The sequence below is a fragment of the Rhinoderma darwinii genome, chromosome 12 (assembly GCF_050947455.1).
Source record: "Rhinoderma darwinii isolate aRhiDar2 chromosome 12, aRhiDar2.hap1, whole genome shotgun sequence".
Taxonomy (NCBI): Eukaryota; Metazoa; Chordata; class Amphibia; order Anura; family Rhinodermatidae; genus Rhinoderma; species Rhinoderma darwinii.
The window spans coordinates 10,079,196-10,094,821 of NC_134698.1; the positions used below are offsets into that span (position 1 = coordinate 10,079,196).

The 15,626-nt window shown below is 41.1% G+C and overlaps 1 protein-coding gene across 1 annotated transcript in view; it reads right to left on the reverse strand.

Moving 5' to 3' along the window:
• Positions 1–1,235: 1,235 nt before the first annotated feature.
• Positions 1,236–15,626, reverse strand: part of LOC142664452 (hepatocyte nuclear factor 6-like) — a 22,466-nt gene continuing 8,075 nt past the window's right edge. Inside the window, exon 3 of the mRNA XM_075843513.1 lies at positions 1,236–7,593. Coding sequence (XP_075699628.1) covers positions 7,277–7,593 — 317 coding nt within the window. The 3' untranslated portion in view covers positions 1,236–7,276. The remainder of the gene's footprint in view (positions 7,594–15,626) is intronic.

Consider the following 15,626-nt stretch of genomic DNA (forward strand, 5'->3'; position numbering starts at 1 on the left):
TTAAACGTGACACTGTCATAGGATGTCACTTTTGGTGTTTGAAATTTCTGATCTGCTAGATCTCCTCCAGTCACCTGTAAGTGTTATTATCTGCTAGATCTGCTTTGGTCACCTGCAAGTGTTATTATCTGCTAGAACTTCCTCGGTCACCTGTAAGTGCTATTATTATCTGCTAGATCTGCCCCGGTCACCTGTAAGTGTTGTTATTATTGTGAAGTGAAAGCGTCTAGGAGTAACAACAGCTCAGCCACGAAGCGGTAGACCACGCAAACTCACAGAGCAGGGCCGCAGAGTGCTGAAACGTGTGGTGCGTAAATATCGCCTATACTCTGTTGTATCACTTACGACGGAAATCCACACTGTCTCTGGAAGTGACATCAACACCAGAACTGTGTGTCGGAAACTTCATGAAATGGGTTTCTTTGGTCGCTGCACACATGCCTAAGATCACCATACTCAATGCCAAGTGTCGGCTGGAGTGGTGTAAAGCACGTCGTCACTGGACTCTGAAATTGTTGAAAGCATTCCCAGAACAGCGGAGGCTGTTATTGCTGCAAAAAGTAACCCAACTCTATATTAACATCCATGGTTAATGGGATGTCCAACAAGCTCATATAGGTGTGATGGTCAGGGGTCCAGATATTTTTGGTCAGATAGTGTATCATTTTTGGTTCTTCCATGATGCCTAAGGGTATGTTCACACAGCTTATTTACGGCCATTTTTGGGGCCGAAAAATTGGAAGCAGAACGACTCCAAACATCTGCCCATTGATTTCAATGGGAAAAACGGCGTTCTGTTCCGACAGGGTGTTTTTTGGAGCCGTTTTTCATTGACCCTATAAAAAAACAGCTCGAAAGACGCCAGTTGCTAAAAAAAACGGCTGAAAATCAGAGGCTGTTTTCCCTTGAAAACAGCTCCGTATTTTCAGCCGTTTTTTGTCAAGCGTGTGAACATACCCTTAGAATGAAGCCTAGATTCCGAACCTTTTTATCATGGGAGGAGCTTTCTCGTTCGCTCAGCGTCGCCACCTGTTGGCGAAGGGAAGAAGTGACAATATCTCTGTGCGCATTTACTGATCAAAAAAGTAGTCACCAATGAAGTCCACTCACCTTGAGTATCTTTTGACCGGTACTTTAATTATACTGCCCCCTATTGACGACCACAATCCAGATTGAGAACATAAAACACACTCCCAAATCTTTAATCTTTCAAGAAAGGACATTTAATTTCTGCGTAACATCACCACGGACAAATCACACGATGAGGTATCAGAGAAAAAACTTTGGTATAAAATGTACGTGTTTTAAAATGTGTACAAGCAAAAAGACTTTGGTTAATCAGCACAAATAACAAAGTTTAAACATTCAAGTTTCCTCTCCCTTCTATATGTGTAATATATATATTTATATAGAGATAGTAAAATGCACAGCTGTTTGTCTTCTAACACTGCAAGAATGAAGGTGAAATAAATTAACAATAATGGACGTTATGAGTTTGGGCGATTTACGCGCTGGACGCCTGATGGGACGTTTGGCGCTAATTGGAGAATTTCCCGTCCATCTTCCCCAGAATTCTAATTCAAATTCCTCATTATAGGCCAAATTTTGTTCTAAAGTTCATTTTCTTTAAAAAAAATAAAATAAAATTGGTCGTTGACTAAAGCTGTTCAAAGCCAAAGGCACAAGAGTGACACCTATAGGCCATTTTAGGTATTACAATAGCTAATAAACCATATCCAGTATGTCCTATTAAACCATATAAATGTCATTATTAAAGAGAAGATACATCAAAACGAAACTTGGCATACAATTTATGAGTTGGCCGATAATCATTGCTTTTATGGTGATGATCCAATTCCTTCGGGACCAATGGGATACTGCAGTCAGTCCCAACTTTTATCGGACTCTCTTAAAGGGGTTGCGAGACTTCAAAAAAGGTCTGCTATTTTTCCAAAAACAGTGCCACTCGTGTTAATGCGCCGTGTTGGATATCTGCTCTATTCAATGAATAGGCTAAGCTGCAATACCATACATAGCCACATTGAAAAGTGGCGCTGTTTCTAAAAAAAATCATGCAAATTTACCACTTTGTCCCTTGTCGTGTACTTATAAATATCTATTTTGTTATATGTTGTTTTGTAAGAATTAGGATTCTGGGAAATGAGATGACAAATATGGCGTCTTATAGATAAGCGCTACCAGTAATGTAAATCATGAAATTGTGGTGGAAATAAATAAATAAATACATAAATACATTATTAACATCGTCGTCTTTGCGACATATCGCCTGCAGTCAGGATCGCATAGGATTGCACATTTTGTAAGTTAATACTGTTTCGAAATACAAAAAAGAACATCCCTAAAATTGAATGGTCGCTCAGCGATCTTGATTGTTCCGATTTCGATTTGTTCTTTTGCCCTCGTCGTTTTTTTTAAAGTGTCGCCTAGTAACTAATTCGTCTAGTACCCGCAATTCATTGCTTGATTTCAATTTTAGTCAACTGGGTTTCAGTGAGTCCATTGTCCAGTTTTGCCCCGTAAAATTTCAACTTCAGTTGTCGCCCGACCCTGTAAATCTGCACCAAGAAAAAAAATAAAAAATACAAACTCACAAAAGCCATGGCAGCAATGTTGTCGGCTACAAAACAATTGTCAAGCGCATACGTTTTGTTCTTTGGTATCAATTATAGATCGAAAAGGATTACGTGTGATTCGGTGAGGAGCTCCACCATTTTGAATCTTTAAAACAGTCATTGTGTGGCAGCCGTTTTGACTGGGTGGTCATCTAAATGTAAAAACATGGCTTCCTAGAAGCACTGGACATTATACTTCATTAAAAAATGATTAACAGATTTCTTATGGTGCCCACCTACCCAGTATTTAATGAATGATGGACTTCAATTCAAGATGGTTGCTAAGCAAAGGCGCCATAGTGACGGCCCCTGAGGCTGATATGGGGCCTATGAACATGAAGGGGAGGGCCCAACTTAGGTTTGACCACCTTCTTTACTCATGTGTGGACTTGCCATGAGGACCACACTGCCCGTCTCTCCCGCAAGAGTCCCAGGTTGGTTTCTCTAGTGCCGTCAACCAACAAAAGGGAATCCCCCCTCCTCCATGTATGCCCCCATTGCTGAGGAAACAATGTTTTAGTACTCATTAATTACATATTTCAGTGACAATATATCATTCAGCTTGGACCTCCTAGTTGGTCTACAGCTATATTACAAATACCCGTCAAGACTATTTTTTTTATTTTAATAACCCCCAAGAATGAGGTAGAACTATATTGATATGCCAGTTTAGTCATGCCGATGAAAAAAATAAGAGAAAAGCCAAAGATCTCATCCTTGATCTGTACACGGTCGGCCATCACGTTGCCAAATCTACTTTCTTCTACGAGTCTTCTCATGCAAACGTTGAGTGGGCACCTTGATGAGGGTGAGGCATAGAGAAACTGGACCAGCTGGTCCCAATGTACTGGTCTTGTGGTGCCATGTAGAGTTTTGCAAGTGTCTTCACAATACACTGGTACGAGCCTATTCACACAACACATGAGTCTCCTGCACTGGGTTGCCGTACTTGGGTCTTGCTTGGTTGAAGCCACCACGATATCGCTTCCAGTCGTCGTTCTCGTCATGCATAGCCTTGTTTTTGAATCCTTTCCATTACAATGGATCCATATCAAGTTCCAACAAAACGGCCGGCATTGTAAACATATATATCGACTATTTTAGTGGGAAATTCCCACTTCGGTGTAACGTTACATTCCTCTACATAGACCTCCTTCCCATCTCGATGAACTGATAACATCATATACAACAGGTCAATACTGAAAATCAATACGCTGTTATATCTCTATTCATGGCAGTAAAGGTGTGGAAGGTAGGGGGAGGAGGGTTACTAATTTAGGGTGAAATTATAGTCCTAAAACGGCTGCCTAGTGTTTGCCTCATCTGAGCAGTGGCCACCCTCTATGTTGGATAGAACAAGATATAAGTATTTTATATACGTCCTTAGATGGGATTCTCTTCATTTAAGGTCAAAATTCATTCTACATGAGCCCTAAAGGGGGTGTTTGAGTTAGAAAATAACTTTTCAAATACCCTATTAGGGCATTGAGTCAATTGAGGGGGTTCCCTCAATTGAGACATCTATCAATTAGCCTGAGTGGAGAGCAAGTGCAAAGAGTGTCTCTGGAGGACCTAGAACGTCCAAGCATTACACGGACAACCCATTGATTTTAATGGGCATGCTGTGATGCATTATTTCCCCTATGGTGGCGCTACAGGGGAATTCCTAGCAACAGGACACCCTGCAAGCCGCGTATTTTGTGAAGAATCCTTCATAGAATAAAGGATTGTTGCCCCCTCCACATCACGTTTTTTTGTCCTACGCTTATTGCGTACGTCTTGAAAGCTCCCGACGTACACGATAAACATGTACATAGGGCTTTATTAGACCGACAGAGGCCAAAAGAGTGTCCTTTTGGCCTCCATCTGGCTGGTATATCAGTATACCTTATTTTTGAAGGATAGACTACGCTATTCCATCCTGAGGGATCCCACATAAAAAGTGAACCGCGCAATATACTTTTTTTTTTTAACATGGGAGCCTATGGGTTAGGGATAGCACTGTACGGCATCCATCGCAGGTTTATGTATATGTCGGGAAGCTCCAGTGACGTAACTGTCCATGTATTTCACTGTAGCTTCCTGCACAGGGCCGCAGGAAGCACTGCTGTCCTCAGGAAGCACTGTGCCAGGAACTCCAGCCCTGGGGAGCTCCTGACATCACTATCCATATATGGACAGTGACCTCAAGAGCTTCCCCAGGGCCGTTGATCTCGGCTGCTCTGTGAGGGGTCGGGGCTGTTCAGAAGATGTATACCACTTAATGCATATACAGTGAGATATGTTGCAGCCATTTGTCGGAGGTATATATCGGGTGTCATCCCGGCCTATATCTCCAATGGATGGCAATTAACATAATGTTAAGGGGGCCCTTACGTACACTCATTTTTAGCAAAGGCTACACAGAATCATCTGTCTGAGAAGTAGTATCACTCCATCAACATGACCATGGCTTGACATCTGCAACAAGTCAACCCGTCACTTTGGGTTACGTCCACCATGACTGAGGAAAATATAACAAGTTTATCTTTCCACCAATAATGGTTGTCAGTATTGTATGGTTTTGTGTTGTTTTTTTTTAAACATATGCTTTCAATGATATTACATTTAGCATCTTTTACTGTGTACTATCTATTGCTGGAAGTGCATGATAATTGCTCTCCTTTATTATACATACGGTTGAATTGACAGCTTAGTGTAAAAGCCGAAACAATGCATTGTAGGTGACTATGGAAGCTAAGGAGTTAGTGATTCCCCACAGAGGATGTGAACACTGGATGGAGATTGACTTGACCTTCCAACCCCTACCTCCTCTCATCTCCTACTGTTCCATTGAACTCACTAATTCCCCGTCAGCTGGTCAGGAGTAAAATGAAAAGAGCCTGGGGAGGGTCCGGCTGTACTTCCAGACTGCAGCCCTAAGCTTCTGAAGGCGAAAAGGTCAACACTTTTTCAAAGTTGCATCACAAAGCTTTGAATTTTTACTAGTGTGGTTGGGGTCATCACTACACAAGCTGGTGACTGAGATAATAGAATCTCTTGCTGTTGGGATAAGGAATTATTTATCTCTACAAAGTCCTTTTCTATACTGTCCACCATGGGTGGTGCTTATGCTTTCTCTGGATATTTTAAGAGTTGATTATATGAGTCTTCTACAGGTTCCACTATTGTAGAAGAATTGTTTTCGAGACCAGTCTTGGAAACTTCTGTTGTAGTTGTTTTCCAAAAGTAGGGCCAAACGTGTATATGTCTACAATGGTTTCGTAAGACCAAGCAAGTACTTTGTAAATATCCATATGAAGTACAGACCCAAAGGAGGAGACCATAAGTGATCAAGAATGATGAAGTGTTATAAGGCAGGTACTGTACATAAGCCAAGGGTTATGCCATCAACAAAGAGGTCTTAGGGTATGTGACGTTAAATTCGGGGTAATAAAAATTGCAATTGAGTTTGATGTAAGCTCGACTGAAGGTGGCATTTGTAGAACGTGGAGAACCATGGTCTTACTACCCTCTAGGTTTTGTGACCTCAAACTATCATGATGTCTGAGAATTGCATACACATTTGTTAGATGAGGCATGACCTATTGGATATTTGGTTTCCAAAAAGTTGAAAGTCGACATTTTTACTTTGGTTTAAAACTTGCACAACTATTTCAATGCTGACCTAGACATGGTGTGTTCAATGGCCAACACTGTGTACGCAAGACTACCCTCCAAAAACAAGAAGTGGATTGTATCAGGCAGGGCTTATGGTAGGATTAGACCATGGTTGGCCATTCGTGTTCTGAAGAAGAGTAGTGTAGGCAGGATCCTACCGGATGAAATGTAACTTGTCTCTCTGTATGGTCCTAAATGGTATTCCTCTTCAAGGCACTGCCAGAAAAATGCTGTCAGATCCAAAGATGAAATTTAACCCTATTTACAGCCCCTTTATGACTACACCTTTTACCCTAAGATTAATACAAGGCAGAGCCTTGTCTGAGGTTAGCTGAAGCATTTCAACAGCCCGTCACTGTCAGCTCTATGAAGAGGTAGCTATTGGATGACATTTTTCATGTAGAGTCCTAAATAAAAAGCACAGTTGAGTTTGACATCAAATGTTGGGCATTGCGGAGGAACATGTGAGAACCAGTCTGCATGCCTTCTTAAAGTTCCACCCACATGTGTCACACTAGGAAACATGACCATACCTTCTTGTAAGGAGCTAGCTCTAGCTGGTGCCCTAAAAACATTCTTGCAGCCTTATATAAACAGTGCGGTAGCTTTCGAATGCCAATCATCATGGGTTGCGAACTAACCAAAGGGCTTATGGTCACCCAACCGTCATTGAAAGGGCATATGAATGTGATACCTGTATTAACTGTAGTGCGCTGTGTGCAGACCGTGTCATATCAAATAAATAATGACCGTGTATGAACTAGTCTATACCCATAGAATTCGATTGAAGTATGTATCAGCCAAATGACGGCAATGGATGATGTTCAATCAAGGAACAGTCCCCCCCCCTCATAATAATTTTTATGAGTCACCTTGTCCTAAGACACCTCAAGGTCAATGTTCTTGGTGTCCAAAATGGAGAAGGGATGAAATGAAGGCTGAGCTGATACTATCTTTGGTTGATAGCGCTATAGGCATCTCTTTCATGCTTTGGTGCAAGCAATGGCTGAACCACCTTTGGATGATAAAGAGCTGGAAGAGGATGGTGGACGCCCATGACCCTCTTCCATCCACTTGTCCAAGCTTCTCCTGCGAGCATTCATGAAGAAATTGCTGACAGTAGACAGCTCAAGGCCAAGCTGTTGGGCGATGGTGATCTGCAATTCCTTGGAGGGCCTCTGGTTCTCATGAAAAATGGCATGTAGCGTGCGTCGCTGGATGTCGGTGAAGACCAGGCGGTGCCTCTTAGGAACGTGATTTCTTTCGGCTTTGGTTTGCTCTTGCTCTTTCCTTTTGCAGGCTGTGGGTAAAGGTAACACAAATAAATGAATACACTTTACATTCCTGGTCAATGGAGGCAAATATTTTCAACTTTTTTGACGGGCCTTATCTGTTTTATAGAATATGGTTGTAGGACATACACTCTACAGATATTTTTAATATATATATATATATATATATATATATATATAATGTATATGCTCCTATAGTTACATATACATACAGTGAAGGAAATAAGTATTTGATCCCTTGCTGATTTTGTAAGTTTGCCCACTGTCAAAGACATGAACAGTCTAGAATTTTTAGGCTAGGTTAATTTTACCAGTGAGAGATAGATTATATATAAAAAAAAAAAGAAAATCACATTGTCAAAATTATATATATTTATTTGCATTGTGCACAGAGAAATAAGTATTTGATCCCCTACCAACCATTAAGAGCTCAGCCTCCTCCAGACCAGTTACACGCTCCAAATCAACTTGGTGCCTGCATTATAGACAGCTCTTACATGGTCACCTGTATAAAAGACTCCTGTCCACAGACTCAATTAATCAGTCTGACTCTAACCTCTACAACATGGGCAAGACCAAAGAGCTTTCTAAGGATGTCAGGGACAAGATCATAGACCTGCACAAGGCTGGAATGGGCTACAAAACCATAAGTAAGACGCTGGGTGAGAAGGAGACAACTGTTGGTGCAATAGTAAGAAAATGGAAGACATACAAAATGACTGTAAATCGACATCGATCTGGGGCTCCATGCAAAATCTCACCTCGTATCCTTGATCCTGAGGAAGGTGAGAGCTCAGCCGAAAACTACATGGGGGGAACTTGTTAATGATCTCAAGGCAGCTGGGACCACAGTCACCAAGAAAACCATTGGTAACACATTACGCCGTAATGGATTAAAATCCTGCAGTGCCCGCAAGGTCCCCCTGCTCAAGAAGGCACATGTACAGGCCCGTCTGAAGTTTACAAATGAACATCTGGATGATTCTGAGAGTGATTGGGAGAAGGTGCTGTGGTCAGATGAGACTAAAATTGAGCTCTTTGGCATTAACTCAACTCGCCGTGTTTGGAGGAAGAGAAATGCTGCCTATGACCCAAAGAACACCGTCCCCACTGTCAAGCATGGAGGTGGAAACATTATGTTTTGGGGGTCTTTCTCTGCTAAGGGCACAGGACTACTTTACGGCATCAATGGGAGAATGGATGGAGCCATGTACCGTCAAATCCTGAGTGACAACCTCCTTCCCTCCACCAGGACATTAAAAATGGCTCGTGGCTGGGTCTTCCAGCACGACAATGACCCGAAACATACAGCCAAGGCAACAAAGGAGTGGCTCAAAAAGAAGCACATTAAGGTCATGGAGTGGCCTAGCCAGTCTCCAGACCTTAATCCCATCGAAAACTTATGGAGGGAGCTGAAGATCCGAGTTGCCAAGCGACAGCCTCAAAATCTTAATGATTTACAGATGATCTGCAAAGAGGAGTGGGCCAAAATTCCATCTAACATGTGTGCAAACCTCATCATCAACTACAAAAAACGTCTGACTGCTGTGCTTGCCAACAAGGGTTTTGCCACCAAGTATTAAGTCTTGTTTGCCAAAGGGATCAAATACTTATTTCTCTGTGCACAATGCAAATAAATATATATAATTTTGACAATGTGATTTTCTTTTGTTTTTTTTATATATAATCTATCTCTCACTGGTAAAATTAACCTAGCCTAAAAATTCTAGACTGTTCATGTCTTTGACAGTCGGCAAACTTACAAAATCAGCAAGGGATCAAATACTTATTTCCTTCACTATATATATATATATATATATATATATATATATATATATATATATATATATATATATATAATGGAGTAGTAAGCCCTCCGGTACAGATATTAAATTAAGTCATTGGTAAGTTAATTTCCACATTGAACCAGTGAGGGCATTATTAAAGTCCTACACCAATACATTTTTCACAGCATAATGCAAATAGTCCACTTTTCACCTTTTTTCTAGTAATGGGTTGACAGACTGAAGAAATAGCACGGCTATTACAAGCAGAAGGTTAGAGGTGAATATTTTGTAGGACTCTACCCAAAATTCCCATACAGCCCTATAAATCCTTGTTATAAAGTTATGCATGAAAGTGTTAGAATGGTTCTGGCTTAAAGGGACCATGTCACAAGAAGGTTTCCTTCTAGATTAGGGCAACTGAAGAAGGCCCCATAAAATCTAAACAACTGGGCACAATTGTTCCTAACAAAATGTCCTCTAGAAGTCTCAGCAAGGCGGCAAGAAGAGACTTTCAGTCATCTGACACTTTTTGAGGCTTTTGGTCAACATAATTGTAGCTTATTTTTGCGAACTATTACGGCAACTGTAAGATTTAACCCAAATGTGAAAAGGTCTGCGCTAGAGACGGGTTTCCTTTAAGTTCCTTTAGGTTGGAGGGTGTATGTGCTGCATTAACAAAGGTTATTGGTACAGATGGGTAGAGATCATTTTCATTGGATAGTAACAGGCCTTAAAGGGGTTAAATGCATTTTCAAGTACCTCATTCAGGATTTCCATCAATTAGTTGAGAAGATAGTGCCTACAAAAGTCTCTCGCTCTGGAGGACTCGGCATGTCTATGCATTACATGGACAGCCTATTGATTTCAATGGTAATACCTTATTTCCCCTGAGGAGGCACTGCAGGGGAATTAAATTGCAAATTTTCATATTTTTACTACCATGACACAGATTGTGCTGGCTTAGTTAACTTTCAAAGTGTCTTGGCTGCTCCCCTTTAGGCCCTGTTCACACAGAGATTTTTGGCGCTGAATTTGATGCAGAAATCGCGTTGGAATCGGAGCCAAAAAAATGCTGGAAACCGCCTCCAACTGATTTCAATGGGAGACCGTGGCGTTTTGCGACATACTCTTTCTTCTTGCGGCTTCGTCTTTGACCTCCTATTGAAATAAATGGGAGGCAGAGAAAGCGTTTTTTGCCCGCGGTGCTCAATGGACGCAGCTGGAAGACGCCTCGAAAAACGCGGCACGAAAATGCTGGCAGGTCAAAATCTGGAATTTTGAGGCAGATTTTTTTGCCATCAAAATACTCTGTGTGAACAGGTCCTAAAAATAGTTTGTATGAGATTAGAGAAAGTATCTGCTTTTTTTCAAGAAATAGCTCCACTCATGTCTATAGGTTGTGTCTGGTATTGCAGCTTAACCCCACTCACTTGAACGGGGATGAAGTGCAATGCCAGACACAGCCCATAGACTGGCACACTTGAGTTGTAGCTAAGTTTTTCTTCACCTAGTTCACTCCCCTAACTCTGTATCTTTAAGGGATTGTACAGGATTAGAAAAAAATGGCTTCCTTCTTCCAGAAACAGCGCCACACCTGTCCACAGGCTGTATGTATTTTTGTATTGCAGTTCAGCTCTATTGAGGAGAATGGGATTGATCTGCAATACCACACACAACCCGAGGACAGGTGTGGCGCTGTTATTTGGAAGTAAGAAGACATGTTTTTTTCTAATCTGCATAACCTATTTAACGCCTCATGCACACGACCGTTGTGCCACTCTGGCCCTTTTTGACGCCATCCGAGTGGCACCCGATAGTCTTCACGGACCCATTCCCTTTAGCGGGTGAATCGGGTCCGTGAAAAATTATCCGAGTCTCTGATCCGAGGAAAGATAGGACATGTTCTATCTTTCCTCGGATCACTGACGGGAATCGGCCGGCGCAAATGGTTCTGTGCATGAGGTGTAATTCCTTGACCAAGGCAAAGTGGCATGTTGGTGCTCCTCCTGGCACTAAGCACCTAGAGTCCTGCCTGGGAAACGGGGGACTACATTCCAAAATGTTGAAATTGGAAATTCGGGGTATGGGCATTTTTGTGCAAATCACCAGTACAACCACTTGATCATCTGCTGTTCTTCGGGGGTAAGTGAGGGGTGTGGATACATGGGTTTGACATATTCATAATTGGGGTAGTAGTTCAAGGGTTGCCGCTTTTGGCTGAGAGGTCTATTATTGGGTGGAGGAGTGACTAAATTTGGGTAGCAATTTTGGCTAAGGGTGCATACTAGGAAGCAGGGGGGTCATTTTTTATTTTTGATGGACCTCTCCCTACAATGTGTTGGTACTGTTTATAATACTGTATAATATTTCATCTAAATTCAAAATTTTTTAAAAAAATGACCAGAATGCATCTTGTTCGGAAATTTTAGAGCGTCTTTGCACTGCTCATCCTATACCCAAGGGCATAAGAATCGTTACAGTCTAAAATATTCCAAATCCGGTACAACGGGCGCTTGTACTGACCATATTCAGGCCCTATATTATGTGAGCCCGTCCCTCGCACGACGATGATATTTCATTATTAATATATAATCACAATTAGTGTCCTATTAATGCCGGCGTTCATATCCTATAATTATATTAATATTTATCAATACACTATATCACAAGAATTGATTATGTTACAGGTTATGGCATAGAAACAACCCTCCCCCCCACCCCCCATTCCTTGTTTTTCCTCCTGTCCCCATCTGGTCAGTTCTCCTTTCGTTCCCTTCCCCCCACTCTTGTCTGGGACACTGCACACTGATAGAAAAATATTGATCACAACCCAGCTGTGCGGAATACAGCACTGTATATATGCATGTTAACCCCTAAGGGGCCAGAACGTTACATGCATCCTGTTCTCTTCTTGGAGTTGGGGTTGGGTCTTGGCGCAGTTAATGAAAGGGGAGTGGGGTCAATGATTTATTAGACTCTCCAGTGAAGGAACGGTTAAGAGTGATCTTGGAAAATCTATATCCTTGGGGGTTTCATTTAGTGTTATTTTTGGTTTTGTTTTTTTTTTTCGAGTCGTGCTACAAATCGACGTCAAAGGGTTAAGCAAAGCCTGTAATAACGATTCAGATAAAACAGAATACAACGGGCCGTAATGAAATAAGGCCAGTAATTGAATACAAAATGACAATAATTACTTGATATGTTTGGCGGGATGAAAGGATCGGCCATCTATAAAGCACCTTCTTAATGAAAGATTTAATAGGAGATTTCTGAGGGCAGCTAGGGACAATTTACAGGGTAAACTTTCCATTAGGAACCTATAAAGTAATGGCGGTTCTTGCATATGGAACGAGGGGAGGTGTCGGAGTTCGGGGCTGTGACACTGAAGGAGTCTTGCCGGGAGGAGGAATGTGACAATTTTATTGGAATAGTGATTTGTACGTAGTGGAGAAGCAATTAATGGACAGAGTCTGTAAGCTCAGCACATGATAGCACTATATAAAGGTTAATGTGATCGCAATCAAGATGGCTTAACTACACCGCGGTGCATGCTAAGCCGTTCACCTGTCATGGAGACTTGCTGGTATCACGTGGGCATGATACGTAGCGGTCATGGGTCATAGGGGCCTATTTATTAGCATAACTTGTATTTAAAGGAACCTGGTAGATGTTGGATCTAATAGATACGGGTTACGGTCTATTTGCATTCGTTGTTCTATGTCGAGGAATGTCCACCGAGTGACCCAAAAAGGTATATATGGCCCTCAACATCTCAGACATCTGATATTTAGTTATAGACATGACCACAAGTGTAGAGGGGAAGTAGTCCCATAGCAATAATCAAAACAGGCCGCCTTCTCCTAATACTAGAGGTAGAGGGTCTGGAGCTTGTTTAGGTTTCCTCATCCCTTGTAGGAGCATGACCCTTGGGTTGAATACGTCCTTCACATGCTGTGGTGTCTAGGGAGACTGGAAGCACAACTTAAATCCACACTGCCCTAAGGGAAGAAGTATAGGCCAACCTCAGTTGGGGCATCTTTCTCGATTTCCATCTCCTTCCTTCATATGTGATCATCTTTGAGCTGGGACTAGACCACATGGCCAACTAGAAGATGAACGTCCTCTCTCAAGTCCTTACTGTCTTCAATTTGGAAATACAGCTGGATTCTTGGTCCTCAACTGAGAAGAGCTATAGCATGGGTAACATAGTGAAGATCAGTCATGGCTTTGGTAAATTGGGCATGGAACGTGGGAAGTGTTGGAAGGTATCGTTTTTTTCTAAGCCTTATTGTAAAACTCTTTAGTCACCTTTGCAAAGACACATCCATAATGTCTACTATCCAATGGCGTATGTTCAACTTTTGGTCCCTCTTGGTATGCGGTTTGTTAATCTACCATTACCCCTAGATGCTACTCCACCAATCCCATATATACTAATTTCTTACTATATAACATATACAATACATATACCATGATATACAGTGGTCTCCAGATGTATGGAGACAAAGGACCACGTATGGAAACTAGTACAAAGCAAGGAACAGTGGTGGCCCCAGTTCAATGAAAAGTTGAATGCTGGCATATGTTGACCTGGTAGAGTGTGGGCCGAGATTTGTAGTAAAATTAATGAAGAAATTTGGGTCATAGTGTAAGTGCCCAGAAAAGTGAGAACAGCAGAGAAGACCTTGGGATTGATGACTGTATAAAAAGCCTCAAGATGACTGGCCTGTGTCCCAAATTATGTAATCCAACATCGTTCATTTTGGGATAAGCATGTGGTCACCGTCCTCTATAAAGAAGAGAAGAGACATTGTTACGTCTTCCATAACTATGATATGTGTCTTGCCCAAGCACTTCCTCCGTTTAATGTCATACTAAACATAAGGAAGCTCCATGACACTTGTTGTAATTTTGATATACAATGCCAAGCATTGTAAGCCGGGAGCATGTCCTCTACGTGAAAGTAAAACCATACCATGGTGGTGGGTCAGTGAGTAAGGACATCCATGACTAGTTAGGAGTACAAGATTTAAGCTTTCAGAGTATTTCATATTTGCACATCCGAATATAGTGTTTAATAAGAACATTATGTTCCCTAAAGTGGGTGCAAATCTCGGAATTGATGTTGCTAAGGAAACCGAGGAACGTCATTATGACAACACTTGAACAAAAATCGAAAGCCTGAAATGTGCCAAGAAAGAGACCAGCGTCTTCTGTGGTCTTCAACAGCAAAGACCATTCATGTCTATGATTCGAGTGGACATGGTCCAGGTCTCATCTATACCCATCTGGAAACACTACCTATCTTATTCTGATTCCCGACTTCACCATGAATATCACAAGACCACACATAAGATGCCGAAACCTAGGAACATATCTCAATATGTTCCTACCTACTCCTGACCTTGTCCTCGTCTAAAGTCTGCATTAATGTATCCCCATTCCAATAAAAATACTACATTTTCAATACCGTAACGATCATTGTAGAGTGATTGTAAGAATTTCTTATAAAAAAAAAACTTAAAATAATTAACCTTTTTGGCCCACATGACCTTCAGGGCAAATTCAATATTCAAACTCCTTAATAATAATTAGATATTTGAATTCTAATAATAATAAAGAATATTTCTATTTTATTTTTGTAATTTTTATATTTGTACGTATGTGTGTGTCTAACATATATATATATATATCTCATATAAAATTACTTTAGATTTAATTATTTTTGGAAAATAAGGGCAGAAGTTTGAACCCCGTTCCAAAAAATCTAGGACTTGTTCAACCCTTGTTTTGCTGTCTGAAGCGTGCGTCTTAAAATTTCTGCTCTGTACCGTACCCCACAAGAGCCATTTTGTGAAATATATATCCTAAATATAAAAAATACTTAGTGGTTCCCGCATTTTTTCTATATCACTTAGGCAAACAGTTTACGAATCTGTTCTCATTCCAATACAGTTTGTTTGTGTCATAGATTAAGAAAAATGGTGTTGTCCATAGCAAAAATATAAAAACAGACATCAACCTCCATATGTTTTGTTTTTTTTTAATGGCCCATTTACCCCCATGTCCAACCAATACAGTATACCGTAGTCTAATACACATAATAGTACAAAGGCTTAATATGTCCTATGTATGTTCATATAAAGCACATTTGTCTATAAAAAAAGGACCTAAGGGGGTTGTACATTTTTGGCAGCTTCCCCCGTTTTTCGATCAACCTGGTCTCCTTTGGAGGTATTCTCAGAGGTACCTCA